This window comes from Heptranchias perlo, chromosome 7 (genome assembly GCF_035084215.1).
Source record: "Heptranchias perlo isolate sHepPer1 chromosome 7, sHepPer1.hap1, whole genome shotgun sequence".
NCBI lineage: Eukaryota > Metazoa > Chordata > Chondrichthyes > Hexanchiformes > Hexanchidae > Heptranchias > Heptranchias perlo.
In genome coordinates, this window is record NC_090331.1 from 63,101,323 (window position 1) to 63,121,262 (window position 19,940).

The following is a 19,940-nucleotide window of genomic DNA, read 5'->3' on the forward strand; positions in this document are numbered from 1 at the left end:
CTAATATTATCCATTATGAAGCTTGATAATAAAACCAGCTTAACCTATGGCAGTATTCAACTTGGTTATAGAAAAGAGAAATCTTTATACAAAAGCCTCCATCTGAAGAATACCATTCAGACTGTTCAGAGCTACTGTAAAATTATTTGAAAAAAAACAGCAAATTCTTAGTTCACATGTATAGATAATACTGTCGACTGCACAATCTGCTTGCATAAGGAAATTTCAGAATTGCAAGCCTCAAATTCTATTCTATGCCTGATAAGAGAGATTCATTCAATATGCTTAGTAATCTATACGGTTGAATACACAGTGCAGGTCACTTACTGTTGGGATACCTGCCATCTTCACCAGATGGACATATAGGACAGCATTCTCCAAATGGGATCATAGGTCTCTCGCAGTCATATAGTTCATCACAGGTGATTTCATCACATAGTACTGTTCCTTCATCACACACACAGATTTGACAGGGTTCTGGTTTCCAGACATCTTTGTTCTGGTAGGCGTGGCCATATTGAGTGCAGCTTAAATCATCTAATGAAAACAGGAAAAAGAAGAGTGAGAAAAAGAATTTGGAAGCCTCACTTGTTTTACATAAATCATATAAAATAGAAATACTGCTCCTGAGAAAAGGATGGAGTAATTTAGAAACGATTGTATTCATTTGTCGAAAGTCCACATTTGCAATATTCTTTTGATTACCTAAAACAAGAGACTAGTATAAACAGAAGGAGGCATGTGTATTGCTGGAGATGCAGCCTACTAGAGAAGATATGGGCCTCGATAATAATGGGGCGGTGGGAAGGGAGTGGTAGGGGAAGATTAAGCAGTGGGGAAACCCGGAAATACGGGCTTCCCGGATGTCTTGCCGAATTTAACAGCAGGACTTGTTTTAAAATTTACAAATCGGTTTCCCGCCCAAAGCCAACCAGATTGAGAGGCTGGCTGGCTGTCAGGAAGGCCTGTGGTACCAGACCGAAGCTGGGAAGCAGAGAAGAGGGAGGGAGAGAGGGAGAAAGCGTGGGCCGTGGAGGATATGGATTTGCGGGGGTGGGGGCAGGGAGAAGATCGCAAAGAGGCGATCGGGGTGGGAGGGAGGGGGTTCTAATGCCGAGAGAAGGAGATCGGGGTGGGGGGGGAGGGTCCAATGCTGGGAGAAGGAGATCAGGGGGGGTTCTCATGCCGGGAGGAGATCAAGGGGTGGCGTCGGATATCGGGGGTCCGATTGCAGAGGGGGGGTCCGATCACGGAGGGGGGAGGGGGGAGGGAGAGTGGGGTGTGGTCAGCCGATCGAGGGGGTCCGATCGTGGGGATGGAACCAGGTAAGTTTGGTGAGGCGGGGGGAAGCACTCCTGTTCCTCCTGGCCCACCTGTTCCATTCAGCTGTTCTTGCCTCCCTTCAGCTGCCGGGTTTCCAAGTTTTTTTTTACTTTAAATCCCCCACCCAACCTCCGCCTCGGCCCCCACCCCCCACAACTCATCCTGGGGGTTAAAATTAACCCTTTGTGTTCCGCCCTCGTAGTTTGTGGGAAATCATGTTAGATTTTAATATCCCAATGATCCAGTAGGCAGAAGGAATAGCAGAGGTACAATCATTTATTGGCTATTATATATTAATTGCGCAACATTTTTTAAAAATTATTATTCGTTCACAGGATGTGGGCGTCGCTGGCAAGGCCAGCATTTATTGCCCATCCCTAATTGCCCTCGAGAAGGTGGTGGTGAGCCGCCTTCTTGAACCGCTGCAGTCCGTGTGGTGACGGTTCTCCCACAGTGCTGTTAGGAAGGGAGTTCCAGGATTTTGACCCAGCGACAATGAAGGAACGGCGATATATTTCCAAGTCGAGATGGTGTGTGACTTGGAGGGGAACGTGCAGGTGGTGTTGTTCCCATGCGCCTGCTGCCCTTGTCCTTCTAGGTAGTAGAGGTCGCGGGTTTGGGAGGTGCTGTCGAAGAAGCCTTGGCGAGTTGCTGCAGTGCATCCTGTGGATGGTGCACACTGCAGCCACAGTGCGCCGGTGGTGAAGGGAGTGAATGTTTAGGGTGGTGGAAGGGGTGCCAATCAAGCGGGCTGCTTTATCTTGGATGGTGTCGAGCTTCTTGAGTGTTGTTGGAGCTGCACTCATCCAGGCAAGTGGAGACTATTCCATCACACTCCTGACTTGTGCCTTGTAGATGGTGGAAAGGCTTTGGGGAGTCAGGAGGTGAGTCACTCGCCGCAGAATACCCAGCCTCTGACCTGCTCTCGTAGCCACAGTATTTATATGGCTGGTCCAGTTAAGTTTCTGGTCAATGGTGACCCCCAGGATGTTGATGGTGGGGGATTCGGCGATGGTAATGCCGTTGAATGTCAAGGGGAGGTGGTTAGACTATCTCTTGTTGGAGATGGTCATTGCCTGGCACTTATCTGGCGCAATTGTTACTTGCCACTTATTAGCCCAAGCCTGGATGTTGTCCAGGTCTTGCTGTATGCAGGCTCGGACTGCTTCATTATCTGAGGGGTTGCGAATGGAACTGAACACTGTGCAGTCATCAGCGAACATCCCCATTTCTGACCTTATGATGGAGGGAAGGTCATTGATGAAGCAGCTGAAGATGGTTGGGCCTTGGACACTGCCCTGAGGAACTCCTGCAGCAATGCCCTGGGGCTGAGATGCTTGGCCTCCAACAACCACTACCATCTTCCTTTGTGCTAGGTATGACTCCAGCCACTGGAGAGTTTTCCCCCTGATTCCCACTGACTTCAATTTTACTAGGGCTCCTTGGTGCCACACTCGGTCAAATGCTGCCTTGATGTCAAGGGCAGTCACTCTCACCTCACCTCTGGAATTCAGCTCTTTTGTCCATGTTTGGACCAAGGCTGTAATGAGGTCTGGAGCCGAGTGGTCCTGGCGGAACCCAAACTGAGCATCGGTGAGCAGGTTATTGGTGAGTAAGTGCCGCTTGAGAGCACTGTCGACGACACCTTCCATCACTTTGCTGATGATTGAGAGTAGACTGATGGGGCGGTAATTGGCCGGATTGGATTTGTCCTGCTTTTTGTGGACAGGACATACCTGGGCAATTTTCCACATTGTCGGGTGGATGCCAGTGTTGTAGCTGTACTGGAACAGCTTGGCTAGAGGCGCAGCTAGTTCTGGAGCACAAGTCTTCAGCACTACAGCTGGGATGTTGTCAGGGCCCATAGCCTTTGCTGTATCCAGTGCACTCAGCCGTTTCTTGATATCACGTGGAGTGAATCGAATTGGCCGAAGACTGGCTTCCGTGATGGTGGGGATATCGGGAGGAGGCTGAGATGGATTATCCACTCGGCACTTCTGGCTGAAGATGGTTGCAAACGCTTCAGCCTTGTCTTTTGCACTCACGTGCTGGACTCCGCCATCATTGAGAATGGGGATGTTTGCAGAGCCTCCTCCTCCCGTTAGTTGTTTAATTGTCCACCACCATTCACGACTGGATGTGGCAGGACTGCAGAGCTTTGATCTGATCCGTTGGTTGTGGAATCGCTTAGCTCTGTCTATAGCATGTTGCTTCCGCTGTTTAGCATGCATGTAGTCCTGAGTTGTAGCTTCACCAGGTTGGCACCTCATTTTTAGGTACGCCTGGTGCTGCTCCTGGCATGCTCTTCTACACTCCTCATTGAACCAGGGTTGATCCCCTGGCTTGTTGGTAATGGTAGAGTGAGGAATATGCCGGGCCATGAGGTTACAGATTGTGCTGGAATACAATTCTGCTGCTGCTGATGGTCCACAGCGCCTCATGGATGCCCAGTTTTGAGCTGCTAGATCTGTTATGAATCTATCCCATTTAGCACGGTGGTAGTGCCACACAACACGTTGGATGGTGTCCTCAGTGCGAAGACGGGATTTCATCTCCACGAGGACTGTGCGGTGGTCACTCCTACCAATACTGTCATGGACAGATGCATTTGCGACAGGTAGATTGGTGAGGACGAGGTCAAGTAAGTTTTTCCCTCGTGTTGGTTCGCTCACCACCTGCCGCAGGCTCAGTCTAGCAGCTATGTCCTTCAGGACTCGGCCAGCTCGGTCAGTAGTGGTGCTACCGAGCCACTCTTGATGATGGACATTGAAGTCCCCCACCCAGAGTACATTTTGTGCCCTTGCTACCCTCAGTGCTTCCTCCAAGTGGTGTTCAACATGGAGGAGGACTGATTCATCAGCTGAGGGAGGACGGTAGGTGGTAATCAGCAGGAGGTTTCCTTGCCCATGTTTGACCTGATGCCATGAGATTTCATGGGGTCCAGAGTCAATGTTGAGGACTCCCAGGGCCACTCCCTCCTGACTGTATATCACTGTACCACCACCTCTGGTGGGTCTGTCCTGCCGGTGGGACAGGACATACCCAGGGATGGTGATGGAAGAGTCTGGGACGTTGGCTGAAAGATATGATTCTGTGAGTATGGCTATGTCAGGCTGTTGCTTGACTAGTCTGTGGGACAGCTCTCCCAATTTTGGCACAAGTCCCCAGATGTTAGTAAGGAGGACCTTGCAGGGTCGACTGGGCTTGGTGTTTTGCCGTTGTCGTGTCCGGTGCCTAGTGGTCCGATGCCGGGTGGTCCGTCCAGTTTTATTCTTATTATGACTTTTCGTAGCGAGATTTTACAACTGAGTGGCTTGCTAGGCCATTTCAGAGGGCAATTAAGAATCAACCACATTGCTGTGGGTCTGGAGTCACATATAGGCCAGACCGGGTAAGGGCGGCAGGCTTCCTTCCCTAAAGGACATTAGTGAACCAGATGGGTTTTTACGACAATCCGGTAGTTTCATGGCCATCATTACTGATACTAGTATTTTAATTCCAGATTTTTATTTAATTAATTGAATTAAATTAATTAATTGAATTTAAATTCACCAGCTGCCGTGGCAGGATTTGAACTCATGACTCTGGATTTTAGTCCAGGCCTCTGGATTACTCGCCCAGTAACATAACCACTATGCTACCGTACCCTATTCAAATTGTAATTTTTCGGAATCTTGCCATTATAGGAAGTTGCCTAAAAGTTCTCAAAAATGAATATCATTCCATTCCAAGAGCCCCCACCAAAAAAAAAATCAATGGCTTCAAAACAGAATGCAAATTTTGTTCAAAAGCTGCTGGCAATCTCAAAAATTGTGGAGATGTTATTTCATCTACTAGAAACATAGAAAATAGGAGCAAGAGTCGGCCATTCGGCCCTTCGGGCCTGCTCCGCTATTCAAAATGATCATGGCTGATCGTCATACTCAGTTCCCTGTTCCCGCTTTTCCCCCATATCCCTTGATCCCATTAGCATTAAGAAATATATCTATTTCCTTCTTGAATACACCTAATGACTTGGCCTCCACTGCCTTCTGTGGTAGAGAATTCCACAGGTTCACCACCCTCTGAGTGAAGAAATTTCTCCCCATCTAAATGGCATACCCCGTATCCTGAGACTGTGACCCCTGGTTCTGGACTCCCCAGCCATCGGGAACATCCTCCCTGCATCTAGTCTGTCTAGTCCTGTTAGAATTTTATGTTTCGATGAGATCACATCTCATTCTTCTAAACTCTAGTGAATATAGGCCTAGTCGACCCAATCTCTCCTCATACGTCAGTCCTGCCATCCCAGGAATCAGTCTGGTAAACCTTTGTTGCACTCCCTCCATGGTAAGGACATCCTTCCTCAGATAAGGAGACCAAAACTGCACACAATACTCCAGATATGGTCTCACCAAGGCCCTGTATAACTGCAGTAAGACATCCCTGCTCCTGTACTCAAATCCTTTTGTAATGAAGGCCAACATACCATACTCTATCAGACATTCCCAAAAACATTCTGTCGGCAAAGCAGTCATGTGTACTCCTTGCATTGCACAAAGGGGCCCAAATCTTCTGTAATTACATCTCATGTCAAGATATTTCTTCTTTACTTTTTAAAGGAAAAGAATAATAAAAAATAATTGCTGTAAGATGGAGTTGTAACCTAACATAAAGCAGTGGAAGGGAAGAGAAAATTAACATCAATGTCTGAAAGTAGTGATATCGAATAATATTATACCATTATTATAGCAAGTGAGCAACTTGATTAAACCAATGTATTTATACAGTTTCAGCCAGTCCCACAAAATGTCATTATCTGAGGACCTTGGTTTAAGGAACTTGGCAATTCACTTACACCTAACATTACTTCTAAATGTTAATCTTCTCGACCACTGCTATTAAGACAGACATCATCAGGAGCCTATTTCTTACAATTCTTCAGTTTTATCTTTCCAGTACAGGAGGCTGCTCTCTTGGGCAATCCTCAAGCTATGCCTTGAGGCAAAAGAATTCTGTCATGGCTGTGATGATATTTCCCTATGATTAAATACACTAACACTTTGTCTGACTTGAAATAAAATGCTCAACCTTTCAATGTAACTCTGCAGTTATGGAATGCTGCATAAGTTCATCATTAAAAACCTTAAACAAGGCCTTAACAAACTAAAATGATCTTTCACTAGCACTATTAGCTCTTTTGCGGAAGGGTCAGAATCCTTAGAGCTCCACTAAGGATGGTCAAAAGATTATATAGCTTTTTATTTATGTCTATACTTCAGGAATGTTCCTGTGTTGTAAAGCTTTGTTTCCCATTGCTTCCTGCCTCTACCTATTTTTCTTTCTTTTTGAAATACTTCAAACAGTACAATTTGAGTGCTGGTGGTTCTAGCATTGTACTACTAATTTTGAACTGAGTGACTAAATCCACATTCAAAACATTCACATTCTTAATGGAAGCTGAAGTTCTCAGACTACCACTTAGGCATGAGGTTTATAACATTAGATAATGTTTAGTGCTCCTCACAAGCAGAGATGAAGGAAACATTACCCCTGTTAAAGGATGGCAGGGCTTGTCCTAACAGTGCATGGTGTCAGTGGCCATGAGAATCACATGAAAAGCATCTTGGCAGATAATATCAGTGTAATAAAATCTGAGTACTGAAAGAGCTGGCAACTATGTGAACATTTAACATCAATCTTTCTGGCAAGGCTGTACTAAGCCTCACTGATGTGAAGAAATAGTTTTGAAGCAATGTACAGATATCATAAATTCCAGGTTACAGTTTTTGAATTTTCTAAACAGTCCAAACTTCACAGCTGATTCCATTGTACTCTAAGATAAGTCCATGTAGCCACTCTGTAATGTGCTCAGTGCACTGAAGATACAGCTACTTAAAAATTAATCTAACAGACTCTTATACACATACCAGCATGTGTACAAATAATGTTGCTGCCATTAACAGAACGACCAATTAAATCTAAAATCCAGAAGGAACTAAGTTCAGAACCTACGAAATAAAAATTGTATCTTACTGCAAAAATCATGAATTAAACTTGTATAAATGATCATTAAAATAAAATTAATGAATAGAAACTCCAGGGAAAGAAAATGTAATACAGCATTCTACTTTAGTTATATTTGCATTGGAACAAAGATGTGGAGATGCCGGTGATGGACTGGAGTGGACAAATGTAAGGAGTCTTACAACACCAGGTTATAGTCCAACAGTTTTATTTGAAATCACAAGCTTTCGGAGGCTTCCTCCTTTGTCAGGTGAGTGCTGACGAAGGAGGAAGCCTCCTTACATTGGAACAAAGGTTATTTGATGAAAGGTCAGTATCACAGAGTGTTTGTCATGTGGAAAGTCCCATAACATTAAAATCCCATAAAAAAAGATTTCCTAAAGTTTTGGCGAAGATGATTTATTTTTGTTTAATAATTTTTTTTATAAAATACTAGTATTTGCTTTATCTGAAGATTTGCTATGGTATTATAAAGCTCTTGACAAAGATTGAAACATTTTTTGATGTGGGTAATGTGCTGTCCACAAACTATAAAAACATGAAACACCAATTCAGAAATGCCTGATATTTACGGGGAGGCGGCAAGGGAGCGGGTGTGCGTCAGCAGCCGGGAAACCCAGGAATAACGGGAAGGCAGAGGTCCTGACGAATTTAAGGTCAGGACCTCATTACAATTTTTAACTCTGTTTCCCGCCCGGCAACGGCCAGATTGAAGGCTGGTCGGTGCCAGGCGGGAAAGCCTACGATAGAAGACAGCCCTCTGGGGATGGTCCCCGGGAATCGAGTAGAACGGGGGGCTCGGAGCGTGACAGTGAGGGGGGGGGGAAAGAGACCGAGATCGCTGGGGGGGGGGGGTGGGCGGGGAAGGAGACCGAGATCGCGGAGAGGTGGGGGGGAAGAGACCGAGATTGGTGGGGGGGGGGGGGGGGAGGCGTGGCAGGGGAGAAGGGACCGAGATCGCGGGGGGGTGTGGCAGGGGGGGAAGAGACCGAGATCATGGAGGGGGTGGCGGGGGGGAAGGGACCGAGATCGCGGAGGGGTGTGGCAGGGGGGGAAGAGACCGAGATCATGGAGGGGGTGGCGGGGGGGAAGGGACCGAGATCGCGGGGGGGTGTGGCAGGGGGGGAAGAGACCGAGATCATGGAGGGGGTGGCGGGGGGGAAGAGACCGAGATCGCGGAGTGGGTGGCGGGGGGGAAGAGACCGAGATCGCGGAAGGAGTGGCGGGGTGGGGGGGAAGAGACCGAGATCGCGGGGGGAGGCGGGGGGGGAAGAGACCGAGATCGCGGGGGGAGGCGGGGGGGAAGAGACCGAGATCGCGGAGGGGGTGGCGGGGGGGAAGAGACCGAGATCGCGGAGGGGGGGACGGGGGGGAAGAGACCGAGATCGCGGAGGGGGGGACGGGGGGGAAGAGACCGAGATCGCGGAGGGGGTGGCGGGGGGGAAGAGACCGAGATCGTGGAGGGGGTGGCGGGGAGGAAGAGACCGAGATCGCGGGGGGAGGCGGGGGGGGAAGAGACCGAGATCGCGGAGGGGGTGGTGGGGGGGAAGAGACCGAGATCGCGGAGGGGGGGACGGGGGGGAAGAGACCGAGATCGCGGAGGGGGGGACGGGGGGGAAGAGACCGAGATCGCGGAGGGGGTGGCGGGGAGGAAGAGACCGAGATCGCGGGGGGAGGCGGGGGGGGAAGAGACCGAGATCGCGGAGGGGGTGGCGGGGGGGAAGAGACCGAGATCGCGGAGGGGGGGACGGGGGGGAAGAGACCAAGATCGCGGAGGGGGGGACGGGGGGGAAGAGACCGAGATCGCGGAGGGGGGGACGGGGGGGAAGAGACCGAGATCGCGGAGGGGGTGGCGGGGAGGAAGAGACCGAGATCGCGGAGGGGGGGACGGGGGGGAAGAGACCGAGATCGCGGAGGGGGGGACGGGGGGGAAGAGACCAAGATCGCGGAGGGGGGGACGGGGGGGAAGAGACCGAGATCGCGGAGGGGGTGGCGGGGAGGAAGAGACCGAGATCGCGGAGGGGGTGGCGGGGAGGAAGAGACCGAGATCGCGGAGGGGGGGACGGGGGGGAAGAGACCAAGATCGCGGAGGGGGGGACGGGGGGGAAGAGACCGAGATCGCGGAGGGGGTGGCGGGGAGGAAGAGACCGAGATCGCGGAGGGGGGGACGGGGGGGAAGAGACCGAGATCGCGGAGGGGGGGACGGGGGGGAAGAGACCGAGATCGCGGAGGGGGTGGCGGGGGGGAAGAGACCGAGATCGTGGAGGGGGGGACGGGGGGGAAGAGACCGAGATCGCGGGGGGAGGCGGGGGGGGAAGAGACCGAGATCGTGGAGGGGGTGGCGGGGAGGAAGAGACCAAGATCGCGGGGGGAGGCGGGGGGGGAAGAGACCGAGATCGCGGGGGGAGGCGGGGGGGAAGAGACCGAGATCGCGGAGGGGGGGACGGGGGGGAAGAGACCGAGATCGCGGAGGGGGGGACGGGGGGGAAGAGACCGAGATCGCGGAGGGGGGGACGGGGGGGAAGAGACCGAGATCGCGGAGGGGGTGGCGGGGGGTAAGAGACCGAGATCGTGGAGGGGGGGACGGGGGGGAAGAGACCGAGATCGCGGGGGGAGGCGGGGGGGGGGGGAAGAGACCAAGATCGCGGAGGGGGTGGCGCAGGGGGGGGAAGCGACCGAGATCGCGGAGGGGTGGCTGGGGGAAGAGACCGAGATCGCGGGGGGAGGCGGGGGGGAGGGGGAAAGAGACCGAAATCACGGGGGGAGGCGGGGGGGGGGAAGAGACCAAGATCGCGGGGGAGTGGGGGGGTGGAAGGGACCAAGATCGCGGGGGGGGTGGGGGGGAAAGAGACAGAGGAGTGGTTGGCAGATCACGGGGAGGTGGAGGGGTGGGGGAAGAGACCGAGATCGCGGGGGGAGGCGGGGGGGAAGAGACCAAGATCGCGGAGGGGGTGGCGGGGGGGAAGAGACCGAGATCGCGGAGGGGGGGACGGGGGGGAAGAGACCGAGATCGCGGAGGGGGGGACGGGGGGGAAGAGACCGAGATCGCGGAGGGGGTGGCGGGGAGGAAGAGACCGAGATCGCGGAGGGGGTAGCGGGGGGGAAGAGACCGAGATCGTGGAGGGGGGGACGGGGGGGAAGAGACCGAGATCGCGGAGGGGGTGGCGGGGGGGGAAGAGACCGATATCGCGGAGGGGGGGACGGGGGGGAAGAGACCAAGGTCGCGGAGGGAGGCGGGGCGGGGGGGGAAGAGACCGCAATCGCGGGGGGAGGCGGGGGGGGAAGAGACCGAGATCGCGGGGGGAAGAGACCAAGATCGCGGAGGGGGTGGCGCGGGGGGGGGAAGCGACCGAGATCGCGGAGGGAGGCGGGGGTGAGGGGGAAAGAGACCGAAATCACGGGGGGAGGCGGGGGGGGGGGAAGAGACCAAGATCGCGGGGGAGTGGGGGGGGGAAGAGACCAAGATCGCGGGGGGGTGGGGGGGAAAGAGACAGAGGAGTGGTTGGCAGATCACGGGGAGGTGGAGGGGTGGGGGAAGAGACCGAGATCGCGGGGGGAGGCGGGGGGGAAGAGACCGAGATCGCGGAGGGGGGGACGGGGGGGAAGAGACCGAGATCGCGGAGGGGGGGACGGGGGGGAAGAGACCGAGATCGCGGAGGGGGGGACGGGGGGGAAGAGACCGAGATCGCGGAGGGGGGGACGGGGGGGAAGAGACCGAGATCGCGGAGGGGGTGGCGGGGAGGAAGAGACCGAGATCGCGGAGGGGGGTACGGGGGGGAAGAGACCAACGTCGCGGAGGGAGGCGGGGGGGTGAAGAGACCGCAATCGCGGGGGGAGGCGGGGGGGGGGAAGAGACCGCAATCGCGGGGGGAGGCGGGGGGGGAAGAGACCGAGATCGCGGGGGGAAGAGACCAAGATCGCGGAGGGGTTGGCGGGGAGGAAGAGACCGAGATCGCGGGGGGGGGGAAGAGACCGAGATCGCGGAGGGGGGGGGCGCGGGGGGGGGGGGAAGCGACCGAGATCGCGGAGGGGTGGCTGGGGGAAGAGACCGAGATCGCGGGGGAAGGCGGGGGGGAGGGGGAAAGAGACCGAAATCACGGGGGGAGGTGGGGGGGAGGGAAGAGACCAAGATCGCGGGGGAGTTGGGGGGGGGGAAGAGACCAAGATCGCTGGGGGGTGGGGGGGGAAAGAGACAGAGGAGTGGTTGGCAGATCACGGGGAGGTGGAGGGGTGGGGGAAGGGATCGCGGCAGCATGTGTACTTGGGGGGCCGGGTGGAAGAACTCCTGCTCCTCCTGGCCCACAAGCAGTGCTGGAAAAGCACTTACCTGCTGGAGCCAGCAGCTCCCGCCTCCCTTCAGTTCTCAAGCCCTGGGAAACCCGGCTCTCAGCCATTAAATTCAAATGACTGCCAAAATCTGAGGGACGCAGCCTCGATTAATATTAAAATCACTGACCCGCCTCTCCAAAGCAGGTTACTCAGCCATCCCCCAACCTGCTGAAGTAAAACCAGAAGTGAGTGCGTTTGCAGCAGGTTGGGATCGGGTTTCACATTTTTAACAATTTAACCCTCCCTCCCACCCCACCCCGGCCCTCTCCCACCCGTCGTGCAGGGGTTAAAACTCCCCCAACAACTTCAAAAGAGAAGTAACCCTGATGCTGGGTCTGTAAGGAGATTTCTAATATAATGGGTGAACTGGTGAGATATCAAAATGAATGAACATAGACAATGTTAGTATTGCCAGTGGAAAAAAAGATTGACAATGATCTCTGCTACACTCCTTCAATTGCTTCAAGGTTGTCAATCCCAAGCAAGATTCCACATCTCTATGTTAGGCAGTTGTTCTTTTCCCAGAGAATTGTGAGCCTCTGGAATACATTGCTGACTCTCTGCCTGCCTTCGAGAGGGAGCTGGACAGGTTCCTGACTGGGTAAGAGATCGCATCATATGGAAGGTAAGTGACTTTATAGATAACACTTGGTCCATGTGAACTCCTGGACTGGGAAGAAGTGTTTAGCCATGATGATCCGGCCATTATGATGCAGGGCAGGCTTGATGGACCAGCTGGTCTTTTCCTGCCCGTCAATTTTGTATGTTCGAATGTTATCTGTACTTTTGTGGAACTGATATCTTGCTACTATATTAACAGTACTGTATAACGTTGCAAGATCAAGCATTCCTTCTGGCAGTCCACAGAAGTTAGGGGGCAACTTAACTGGCATTGAAACTCATCTTTGACAAATTTGCATTTGCAGTAGATGGCATTACATAGTTCCAGTGTGTCACATCTCAAGGTGAAAAGGTATTGGCAGGGCCCACCATCTTTTTCATAACTGCAACTCCCATTGTTAGATGAATTGCCAGTATGGAAAACAGTTGCAAAATCAGCAACAATGCACTCTTATTGGCATAGGAGAAACAATAACTGAAGTAAAACAAAGGAAGAAGAGGTGAGCATGCTAACTCTGCTGTTAGTCTTACAAAGTAAATGCCCTTCTAGATTTCTTTAAATGAAAAAGCACAGGGTAAAAAATAACCTCTATTAAAACTGAAATGATGTTCTATTTCTATCTTGCACCAAAAGGTATGTTGGTGAGACTATGGGCTCGATTTTCGGACGTCTGAGCCAGTGGGTTAGTGGCGGGGAGGCTCCAAAAATCGGGGATTCCCGGGGTGGGTCCGGAGCCCGGCTCCAACCCGCCCACTTCCGGGTTCCCCAGTGACGCGCTTAGATGCGCGCGCAGCCCCCACATGCGGGACTCCTGCCAGCAATTAAAGCCGGATCCCACTTAAACCAATTAATTAGATAGTTCAGGTCGTTTGCAGACTTGATTTGTAGGCTATTTTAGGAGGGGTGGGATTTTCATCTCAACTGAGCGTGTTTCCTGTACTGGGGGAAACACTCCCAGTTGAAATGGACGTGTTGCAGCCACCAGCCTGTGGCAGATGTAAAGGCCCTCTGTCACTTTGGACAAATGTAAACAATTTTACAACACCAAGTTATAGTCCAGCAATTTTATTTTAAATTCACTGGACTATAACTTGGTGTTGTAAAATTGTTTACAATTGTCAACCCCAGTCCATCACCGGCATCTCCACATCATGACTTTGGACAAAGTTTGGCCTCCACCACCCTCCTCCTAACAATAAAATTCACAAACTTGCAACCTCAACCTCAGTGTGCAGACACATTTACCTACCTTGCGGACCCCCTCAGATGTACATCTTCCGGATGGGGGCCGCCATAGCTGCAGTCATGACCTCCTCGGAGGATGAACAACACCAGCCTCGCCGGCCATGCCGTCCATCTCTGACATGTGGAGCTCCACAACACAGTGCTGTGACACATCCACCTGCACAGCAGGAGGGAGGGCAACCACAGTGAGAGATGCATCGCTGAAGGCACTACCCTCACCACAGGGTCTACAGACCAAGGCTCAGCTTCCTGAACCTCTCTGAGCAACAGTGCACACGGAAGCTCGGAGTCACTCGACATGTAGTCGTGGACATCCGCAGCCTCCTTCATGCCGAGCTGCTCCTGGCTGGCCCGAGCACCATCTTCTTACCTGTCGCTGTCAAAGTCAGCACTGCCCTCAACAATTTCTCCTCCGCATCCTTCCAGGGTGCCACTGGGGACATTGCCGACATCTCTCAGTCATCTGCACAAAAGAGCCCTGCAAATACACCGACACCCACTCTGCAGTGACACAATGTGTGGCATCAGTTGTGGGTCTTCATGGTGATCCTCAGGAATGGGCATTATTGCACAAACCAGACAAGATTTGCAAAGACGTGGCAGTAGTGGTGGCAATATAATATGTAATGTGAGTTGATCAGAAATCAAATATAAGTAAAAACCATGACAAACCCTCAAGCACCCTTGTGCATCCACTTCATGCTCATGACACGTTTGCCTTACGCTTCCTACTACACATATGTAATGCATGCCCTGTGGCTGCAGCACAGGTAGTGGCAGGTTGAGTGAGGCTGACCGTGAAAGAGATGCATGAGAGGGTGAGTATGAGATAGAGCCATTAGATTGTATGAGGATTGGGTTAAGTGGTAGTGGTGGGATGAGTACTGGCGAGGTGAGTAAATGCAGGTAAGATGAGGATGAGCTTTGAGTGGGTGTGAGGAGTGATGTGGTAGAGTTGTGTTGGCAGTGCAGAAGGAGATGTGGGGTGGGGGCGGTGCTGTAGCAGACGGAGTGTAGGGGAATGAGTAAGTGTACTCACTTCGGCTGACCTACTTAGGTCATTGAAGCGCCTCCTGCACTGTATGCAGATGCGTGATATGTTGGTGGTGCTGGTGACCTCCTCTGCCACCTCGAGCCAGGCCTTCGGGGTGGCAGAGGCAGGCCACTTCCTCCTGTCCGCCACGGAGAAGATCTCTGTCCTCTTCTTCCTCAGCCCATCCAGTAGGACCTGGAGTGAGGCATCATTAAACCTGGGAGCAGCCTTCCCCCTGGGCTGCTCCATGCTGTAATTTTGGCTCCTTTCTGCAGCATCAGTCAGTGGAGGACTGCCCCTTTAAATAGGACTCCTCCAGCTGACAGCCTATGATGCGGGTGCGCAGTCCGCCCGCTGGGCAGCTTTCCAGCGTGAAACCCGGAAGCCAAGGTAAGTGCCTTCAATTAGGCTGCGATCGCGTGCGGAGCACCCCGAATTCACAGGGCGCGTTACCCACGCGCCCAGTCGACCCCCCGCTGCCAATCCGCTTCCCTCCTAAAATCGAGCCCTATGATACAAAACTCCGATATCTGTTTCACTATAGTATAAAAATACAGTAAGCAATAAAGTTGCATGTGTAATGGAGGTACTTTCAGGAGATGTACACCATTTACATAGGAAGTGTACACTTTTAAGATTCTCAACAAAGGCTAACGATTCCTCGGTGACCAGAATAGTCTTTCTTGCTTTCTAATACAGATTACTCTGTCACCATGGCAAGTCTCACTCTCAGAAGCTGACTCCATTCGGAGGTTGAAATAGGATATACCCAGCTTGCAACATTTGTGCACTGTACATACAGAAGTCAGTGATGCGACGTATCTTGACCATTCAGTATGAAATATGCAACTACAACAACACTCAAGAAGCTTGACACCATCCAGGACAAAGCAGCCCGCTTGATTGGCACCCCATCCACCACCCTAAACATTCACTCCCTTCACCACCGGCGCAACATAGCTGCAGTGTGTACCATCTACAGGATGCACTGCAGCAACTCGCCAAGGCCTCTTTGACAGCATCTCCCAAACGTGCGACCTCTACCACCTAGAAGGACAAGGGCAGCAGGCACAAGGGAACAACACCACCTGCATGTTCCCCTCCAAGTCACACACGATCCCAACTTGGAAATATATCGCCGTTCCTTCATCATTGCTGGGTCAAAATACTGGAACTCCCAACCTATCAGCACTGTGGGAGAACCTTCACCACACGGACTGCAGCGGTTCAAGAAGGTGGCTCACCACCACCTTCTCAAGTGTACGGTAGCATAGTGGTTATGTTACTGGACTAGTAATCCAGAGTCATGAGTTCAAATTCCGCCACGGCAGCTGGTGAATTTAAATTCAATTAATTAAATAAAAATCTGGAATTAAAGTACTAGGGCCCGATTTTAGCACCCGGTTCCGGGTGCGTTCTCGGCGGGGGGGCCTCTAAAATCCCGGTTTCGAGGAGCGGGACCGGATCGCGCCTCGATCCCGCCCACTTCCTGGTTGCGCGATGACGTGCGGGGGTGCGTGCGTTGGCCCCGCTGGTGGGAATCCCGCAGGCAATTAAAGCCAGCGGGGTTCCACTTGAGTGTATTTATCTTGGTATTTCAGGTCATTAAATGACCTGATTGAGCTGTTTATTTAACAGGTGTGGGATTTTACAGTGAAATGAGACTGTTTCCCATACTGGGGGAAACACTCACACTCTCAACGGACGTGTTGCAGCCAGCAGCCTGTGGCAGCTGCCAAGGTGCATTCCACAGGTGGGGGGGGAGAGCCTTCACCAACGCAGGAGGACACTCCGTAACATTGGGCAACGCCTGCCCTCCACCACCCTCCTCCAAGCAAGAAGATTCACCGGCGTGGAAGTCCAACCCCTGTGCGAGGACACACTTTTCTAGCGTGCACAACCCCGCAAACCTAAACCTGCCAGATGGGTGCTGCGTTGACATCCTCGGAGGACGAACAGGATGACCAGCCTCAGCAGCCTCGCAGTCCACGCCGTCCGCCTCAGAGACATGCATCCCCACAACACGGTGCTGCGGCACATCCACCTGCACAGCAGGATGGAGGGCATCCGCAGAGAGAGATGCGTCGCAGGAGGCACTACCCTCCGCACAGGGTCTACAGACCGAGGCTCAGCTTCATGGACCTCTCTGAGCAGCAGTGCATACGGAGGCTCAGAGTCACTCGCCAGGTAGTCGCCGACATCTGCAGCCTCCTCAATGACGAGCTGCTCCCAGATGGACCAAGCAGCATCTTCTTACCCGTCGCCGTCAAAGTCACCACTGCCCTCAACTTCTTCGCCTCCGGATCCTTCCAGGGTGCCACGGGGGACATCACCGGGGTCTGTCAGTCGTCTGCACACAAGTGCATAAGGCAGGTCACCGATGGGTTGTTCCGCAGGGCCTCGACCTACATCAACTTCGCCATGGATGAGCGCAGCCAGACGGAGAGGGCGGTTGGATTCCATGCTGTGGCTGGCTTCCCACGGGTGCAGGGTGTAATCGATTGCACCCACATAGCAATACGGGCACCTCCACATGAGCCAGGGCTGTTTATCAACAGGAAAGGGTATCACTCCATGAACGCCCAGCTCATTTGTGACCACCGCCAGAGATTCCTACACGTGTGCGCCAGATACCCTGGCAGCTGCCACGATGCCTTCGTCCTCAGGGAGTCCACCGTCCCGCCCCTCTTCCACGCACCCAACGCCGGCAACGGCTGGCTCCTCGGCGACAAGGGATATCCCCTGCACACGTGGCTTATGACACCTCTGAGGAACCCCATTACCGAGCCACAGCGTCGGTATAATGACAGCCACATTGCTACCAGGTCTACAATTGAGCAGGCTATAGGGCTGCTCAAGATGCGCTTCAGGTGCCTTGATCGTTCCGGGGGAGCGCTCCAATACACGCCATTCAGAGTGGGACGAATTATAGTTGTCTGCTGTGCCCTGCATAACATGGCACTACAGAGAGGGGTGCCGCTGGAGGAGGCCCCATGCACACCCGCCACCCACATTGAGGACGACAATGAGGAGGAGGTGGAGGAGGAAGAGGAGGAGGAGGAAGAGGGAGAGGAGGAGGAACGACCCATGCGCCGAACACCGGCTCACCTGCGTGCTCGTCAGGCCAGGGAGGCACTCATATGCCAACGGTTCTCCTAACATCACACTGTGTGAGGCGTTCACATGTCATAACGTGCACAGACGAGGGTCCATACAGGCTCCCTCCACAGAAGAGTGGTGCCTGTACACCTGCACCCACTGGATTATGCTCAATGGGTGGGACGGGGTGGTCGTCGTCATGATGAGGCGCAGGGAAGGGACATATTGCACAAGCCGCAGAATTATGGACAAGAGGTGGCAGCATTGGTGAGAAAAAGTGAGTTTATTTTGTGGTGACATTCAAAGAGTAGAAAATTAAAAAAAAACGACAAACACCCTGTTGCAATCCCTGTGTGCTCACGGAACTTTAGGCGTTCGTTTTCGGGACCCCCTACGTGGTGCTACCCCTGTGGCTCCAGCAGAGGTGGTGGCAGGTTGCTCCTGTTCGTGCCCTGACCGGGTAGATGCTTTGGGCCGACGCCCCCTGGGTTTCGGTGCCCGTGAGGGCACCTCCACAGACTGCTCCTCCTGCACCTGTGCAGGGGCAGACTCGGCCACCTGGAGAGGATGGACTATTGCGGGCACTGGTTGAGAGGGGGGCAACGGGTGAGACTTGGGGGCGCCTTGAGTAGCGTCCACACTTCCATTTCCCCGTTCACCATCTTCCCTCTCATGGCCAAGGCCCACATCACCCCTTCCACCCTGCTGGACGGCAGTTTGGATGACGTGGGTGAGACCTTGCAAGGCCACCTCCAATGTATCTGTCAACCTGTTGATGGCGGCAGAATGTTGTTCACCCTGAATCCGAACAGCCGTTGTGAGGGCCTGGATGGACTCATTGGTGAGCTGTGCGTGACGCTCGAGGGAGGCTAGCCTGTCCTCCACCGCAGACGTTCCCACACCTACCCGCGACACTATCTCAGAGATGCCTTCACGTCCCTGCGACACTATCTCGGCGATACCCTCCTGCACCTGTGCCACCATTCCCCTCATGCAGGAGTTGGACTCCTCCATCCTCCGTGCGATTGTGGAGAGTGCGCGTGGCACCTCTCCCAGTACCTCAGCAATGTTCTGGTGCCCCTCGACGACTCTCCTTTTGACAGGTGGCCCCCTGGGTTCAGCATCTGGGTCCGGCTGAGCAAAGCCTGGAGAAGAGTGCTCCCACCGACGCGGACCCTCCGCGGCTGACCCTGCCACCAGGGTCTGCTCATGCTCATGTGTGCGCGGTGACTCACCATGTGCAATCCCAACTAGCTGAGGGGGGGGACCCACCGAGGTGTGTGTATCTGCGCTGGTGGATGCAAGGCTCATGTGTGACGATGCACCCTCAGAGACGGGCATGTCCTCTGAGGAATCGCCCTCAACCGAGACGTCGATCGCAGACGGTCCTGGAAGAGAACAGAGGGAAATATCAGGCATGTGACCAAATGTGGCGGTGCGGCATATGCCATGTGATGCTACGATCATTCACGATCATGAGTGATGAGTGCCAGCTTTCCCTTACCGGCCGTTTCGCCAGAACCAGACTCGCCATCCGCCATCGACAGGCAATGCAGCGTGCGGCTGATCTCCAGTGCCTCGACCTCGGCGTCTGTCAGGGCCATCTCGTGTGGCGGGCCCCCTCCGGTGCATGCCCTATCGCGTGCGTTCCTGGCCCTCTTCTCCTGTGAGGGCAAAACACAAAAACGTTATTGAGTGATGATTACAATGTGAGACGCTTCAAGCATTGGTGTGATTGGGTTGAACGTGTGCCAGATGGATGGGAGGATGCGTGTGCCACATGGCCATCCCATTGTATGGGCATTGGGGTGTGTGGTAGTGGTCGAGTGGGGACAGGGACGGTGGGTACGTGCAGGCACTGTGAGGATGATAGTTGGGTGGCTGTGAGGATTGGTGCGGGAGCGCAGTACTGTCAGTGGAGATGGGGTTGTGAGGTGTTTGAGGTGATGTGGAAGACGGAGTGATGCAGAATGCGTTAGTGTACTCACTTTTCCGGACCTGGTGAGGTAATTGAATCTCTTGCGGCACTGAATCCAAGTGCGGGTGGTGTTTCCCCTGCTTGTGACCTCCGCGGCCACCTCCTCCCATGCCCTCTTGGTGGCGCTGGCAGGGCACCTCCTTCCATCCGTGGGGAACAGCGTCTCCCTCCTCATGCGGACCCCGTCCAGCAGCACCTGGAGGGCGTGGTCCGTGAAACGGGGAGCAGCCTTACCCCTGTGCTCCTCCATCCTTGATGGAGTGTAGTTTGTGGCTGGAGGGGCTTTGGTGGACTGCCCCTTTAAA

The 19,940-nt window shown here is 53.5% G+C and overlaps 1 protein-coding gene across 1 annotated transcript in view; it reads right to left on the minus strand.

Annotated features, from left to right (window-relative positions):
* The window catches only part of LOC137323784 (collagen alpha-2(V) chain-like), a 256,252-nt gene that overhangs the window by 124,910 nt on the left and 111,402 nt on the right, over positions 1–19,940 (minus strand). Inside the window, exon 2 of the mRNA XM_067987707.1 lies at positions 328–537. Within this exon, the coding sequence (XP_067843808.1) occupies positions 328–537 (210 nt within the window). The remainder of the gene's footprint in view (positions 1–327; positions 538–19,940) is intronic.